General features: G+C 39.1%; 1 protein-coding gene across 2 annotated transcripts in view; it reads right to left on the bottom strand.

Moving 5' to 3' along the window:
• Positions 1-277: 277 nt before the first annotated feature.
• The window catches only part of si:dkey-44g17.6 (guanine nucleotide-binding protein G(I)/G(S)/G(O) subunit gamma-12), a 26689-nt gene continuing 21796 nt past the window's right edge, over positions 278-5170 (bottom strand). For both annotated transcript variants that reach the window (XM_035654132.1, XM_035654131.1), the window contains 2 exons: positions 2418-2538; positions 278-2330 (listed from right to left, as the gene is read on the bottom strand). In XM_035654132.1, the coding sequence (XP_035510025.1) occupies positions 2205-2330; positions 2418-2510 (219 nt within the window). In that variant the 5' untranslated portion in view covers positions 2511-2538 and the 3' untranslated portion in view covers positions 278-2204. The remainder of the gene's footprint in view (positions 2331-2417; positions 2539-5170) is intronic.

Genomic DNA, 5170 nt, shown 5'->3' with positions numbered 1-5170 from the left:
TACCTGCTTTTCCTGTAAGGTTTAGTTTTATTCTTTTACTCAAGGTTTATTTATCATTCTACAATGCAGGGTTGTACAACGAAATGCAAGCTGTATATATGTTACACACAAAAACAAAAAACTATTACTTACGGTGGAGTGTGGAGGATGGCTTGAGGTCGCCATCTTCAAACCATCTTCAAACAACTGGATAAGTGTCTCAATTCATCCTCCACACTCCATCATAAATATAATTTTTTTCCTCTTACATTAGTTTAAAAAAAACCCCTGATATAAATAACTTGTTTCTATAGGTTTATTTGCATTATAACAAACAGGAAATAATGTTAAACAGGTAAAGGCAGGATATGACCTACAGGAAAGTAACCTACACTCACCAGGCGTGACAAACCACAAACATTTTAATGTAATTGTAATTCAATTAAGCCAAACAACACATTCAGTTTCAATTCAGAAAGTTGAATTAGTATCGCAAAAATTCAAAGTTGTCTTAATCAGTACAATCCTATAAAGTACATTAAACAGTTTAAAGCAAGCACATACTGTGGTTCATGGACGTACATACTGCGCTACAATATTGATAGACATATGAGATATATCTTGATACAATTCATTACTGAACATTAGTCATTTTGAAATATGATGTCATACATGGAATTAATAGTAAGATATACTCCCTTTACCTAAGGGGCTTGCTTATTCACAGTATTAGACAACAGCACTTGTGTGACTAAAAAGGTAGTCGAAAGGTTGAAGCCGCATCACTTCATAAGGCCCTGGCTGGTAAAATTGCAAAATTAGTTCCTTATGTTCTGCATAAGCACCAACACACAAATGACATAAAGTCAAAAGTACACACTGCCAGTCGTACGTTTTTATAATAAAATCTAAGTAAATTTTGGAGCAGTTGTAAACATGGAATGTTTCAAACTCAAGAGTATAACAGTCATTTGGTGTTTACAGGTTTCAAAGTGCCTGAATAGTAATAACAATAGTAGAAATTAGCCTCAGCTCTGCAGACAGAAAACTGTTAGGATATATATAAATAAATATATATTGAGATACTGAAAATCTAATTGGTAGATCTGATAAGATGGCACAGATTGGTCTTGAATCCTTTTTTCAGCAATGATGGCCCCATAATAAATATTTCTTTATACAAATCAAGACATACATCATGCAAAAAGGTCATGCATAATGTACAGTTCATACTGGTACTGCTTAATTTTTAGAGAAAGTAAGACCGGACATTTTACATATGTTTTTAAGGCAAATGCAAACAAAAAGAGTTTAAAAAAAAGACGAGTTTTGTCAAGAAAATTAACCCTCTGGTATCGAAACCTCTCTTCAGCTCTGCATTGGATTCAATTGAAGTAGGTATTGAAAGTCTATAACAGCTACTAGCTCGGAGGACAGTTAGAGAAAACTGAAAATCCAATCAACAATAGAACTGAATTATTTGCGTCGGCAAAGATTGAATTGTCAGGACAATTTGAACCAATTTGATTCCCCTGTCTGTGCTAGGAGCGTGCTGGGAACAATTTAATGGCCAAATTTAAAAACTGATTTTTGTCATTACATAACAAAATATGAAGCAGCAGATGTGCATAGCTGACAATGAACCTCCACTCTTTCCATTTGTCTTCATGTGATGGACGGCACAGTTCACTTGTCCAACGACAGGATATCATTATCACGGGGACTCATTATCAGTAGCAGACAAACTAAAACAAATGTTTCCTGAAGCAAGCCTGATGAAAGTAGAGGTGAAAGCTCAAAGCCTAAATCTGCCTGGACCAATGATTGAGGGGGCTTGTTTATGGACGCTGTGATAATTATAAAGTCAGGAACTCTCCTATCCATGGCACAGCTCTCTTCAGGTCTGTGGCCTTGTCAGATAACAGTACAGAAAAACTAAAGTCACCACCGAACCTTCATACAAACTTTTAATCATTTTAGTTTGAGCTAAAGCTTTGATCCAAGGCCACAACTTCAGACTTCTGCCTGTTCTTTGGTGTAACTAACTGATATCTGACTGTGAGGCAGAGAGGAATAAATTCCTTCAACTGCAGCAGCAGGCATGTGAAAAGGTTGGGGGCAAGGTGATACACTGGCCTTAAGATAAGTTGTTAACAGTATTACTATTACAGCTTTTTTTTCCACATAAGAATCAAAAGGAAAGCAGCAAGTGCTCAGGTATTCCCCTACAAAACAGTGCAAGGCTTCTTGTCCTTGAAAGGGTTTTCTGAAGCGGGGATGCCCATGAGCAGCGGGTCATTCTTGGCATGTTCTCCACAGTAGCGCATCAGGTCTGCCGAAGCCTTGGAAACCTGCAAAATCAGTCCACACACTGATCACCCTTGACATACAGGTAGTAGAAGTAGGACACATACAGTGGTGTGAATGAATAAAGGTACCTTTATCCTCTCGATGCTGGCCTCTATCCTCAGCTGCTGCACCGTCCGCCTTGCCTGAGCTATACTACTGGAGCTCTGCATTTTTGATGACATTGCAGTCTTTAGACAGCTGTGCTCAATCCTGCAATAGGTAAACAAACATACACTTACTGTACTTACATTAATTAGTGTAGAGATGCAGTTTGGTATTTGTACAAAGGAAACCAACAAAGCCACAGTGTAATAAATCTATTTAAGTGACTCCTGGCAACAAGATGTTCCTGTGGGATTCACAAAGAATCACAAAGGTCAGGTTGTTTAAAATAATGCAGAGGTTATTACTGCTTTTATACATACAACAAAATCATTTTATCCTATCATCAACTACATTAGTTTATTTGGATTTGATGTTGTTATTGGTATCATACTGGTAACTAACTTTGCTGGTGACACTGTCTTTACAAAATGTCATGCCAATCCATCTAATGCTTAGGTTGCAGCTCTTAGTTTGTTGAATGAACAGCTTTTGCACAATATTGCAGAAATTATAGAAGTGAGGTTACTAAGCAGTTACTGCACAAATGTCTGATGTCTAAAGCTGGGTAACTTCCCAGAAGTCAGTTGACTTAATCTGGAATTGACTCAACGTGCGTATAAACTGTGGCCCAACCTAACGGACTACTGTTTCACAATTCCGACTTCCAGGATACAATGGTGTGCTTTTACCGGCTCATTACGTCAGTCCCTGAACGACTTGGAGGAGAGGCTGCACAGTTGCAACTTCTTTTCTGCACAAACATGATTTCTTATAAGAATCAGAGAGGAACAGCTGCTCATGCAAGAAGAACACCATGTGTTCAAGTTATAGTAAAACACGACATGTCCTGTTTAGCAATAAATGAGAATTTCCCTGTGTACCCATCAATTGTTCAGCACTGATAACATGCAGCTCTTGTTCCTTAAACAAATAAAGAAAACCAGTAAATGGCTCCGTGGGACTGACAAAAATAATCTTTGACATGTGGTGTGGTTCATGTTTGCGCTGTGCTTTGGTGCAGGATATTACAGAGGAGGGGGACACACTGAAACGGAAGGGAGATGAAACATGGACTAGAGAACCGACTACAGAAGGGAGACGAGACCATGCATCCCTTTAATCCCCCCACCCACTCCCTTCCGCTTCCTACACAGGAAGCAGTATCGCCAGTTACGCTCTAAAGTATAAATGATGAAATAAGGGGAGGAGGCTTTAAAAATAGAAGTTACACACGCAGGCCAGTAACCAGGGAAACAAAAACACACTGTAGCTGCTCAGGGACTATATAAGCTTTCCTAAAGAAAGCATGACATTAAAACCACAATTGCACTTTTTTCAGACTAGTCTACAAACTGCTGTCATAGTTTTTGCTTTCTTGACCTGTGCACTCATTGTTCCAGGGAACTTAACACTTAGCAGCTGCGTCACAGGGGGGCTGGCTCTCACCCCCAGCGTGTGCAGGGACGCTGTGTGACGCCAGCAGCTACTATAAAGCGCTTTAAGTTTGGAAGGAGGCACTAGAGGCGTAATGAGCTGTAAAACACGTTAACGAGGCTAAGTGTTCTCTGTTTTACTGCTCCATTGTTGTGGCTGTGGTTGTGTGCTCTTGTCTTCAAAGTGGCACTAATGCAGACTAGTGACCTGACAGCACTTGATAGCTGACACACACTCCTCTTTGATGTTTTCAAAGATTCACACATAGAGCTGTCATTTGATTTCTATGATGCATACATTTTTATAAAATTTTGTCGCAGAAAAAAGTCTTCATTTAGTCTTTTGAACTCTTAATCTCCAACTTGTCACACTGATTGCTTGCACACTGTTGCTGCATTGCATTTAGCCAAAGAAAAATTAAATCACAATGCAATGTGAGCAAAGCCTTGTGCATTCTTCTGTACCTGTCCTGGTGTAAGTGGATGATAACTGGTGCTGTGAAACAATCGTTTGGCTTTGTGCAATTATAGCCTCTTAACATTGATTTCAAGTTGTTGTAAACATACACTTATATATATATTCATGTTGCAACTTTTACTAGAAGTGGTGTAAGAAAATAATTGAGTAAGACAGAAACGTAAATAAAAAAGTTGATCCAGCTGCCACGGCGTATTCCACTAGCAATCATAAAACTGATGAGTGTGCATACTCTTCTTCGCAGGCCAGAGAGGACAGATGTAACGCGTCGTCTGCAGCGGAGGTGAACGGGTTTAAAACACACACTTGCATCATGGTTGGTTCATTTATGCCCCTGGTGTCTGTGGGCTCCTTCTCAAGGAGCTGTCTTATCCAGTGAGGTCCTAAGCCTCAAATGTGCTGAATTTAAAGTAATCCTCTGTTTCTGGGCAGTGTGGTGGCCAGTTTTACAGTAACCCTGCTGTTTCTGAGGGATTAAAACATTCTTAGACACTATATCTATTTTTAATGGGCCCTGTCAATGTGAATTTTCTATTAGGCTGTCCCTCTTTATAGATAAACACATTCAGTATAGCCTCTGCTATGGAAAAATGTCTCCCTGTGCAGTCTAGTAAAATATTACAAATCAAAAGAATGGTTCAGTATTAAATACACGTATTCATGTTCTTTATTTGGATCCCAATTATTATCACAAAGAGGCTGCTGTTCTTCCTGGGGTCCACACCAAAAATAATAATAAAAAAACAAACAAAATCTATAATCACTACTACGATAAGAAAAGGCAAAACAGGCAGATCGGAGCAGTGGAGATCGGAGGTGTTCACAA

The sequence above is a fragment of the Morone saxatilis genome, unplaced genomic scaffold (genome assembly GCF_004916995.1).
Source record: "Morone saxatilis isolate NCDOM2014 unplaced genomic scaffold, NCSU_SB_2.0 Contig12, whole genome shotgun sequence".
NCBI lineage: Eukaryota > Metazoa > Chordata > Actinopteri > Moronidae > Morone > Morone saxatilis.
This window is presented reverse-complemented; position numbering and strand designations above follow the sequence as displayed.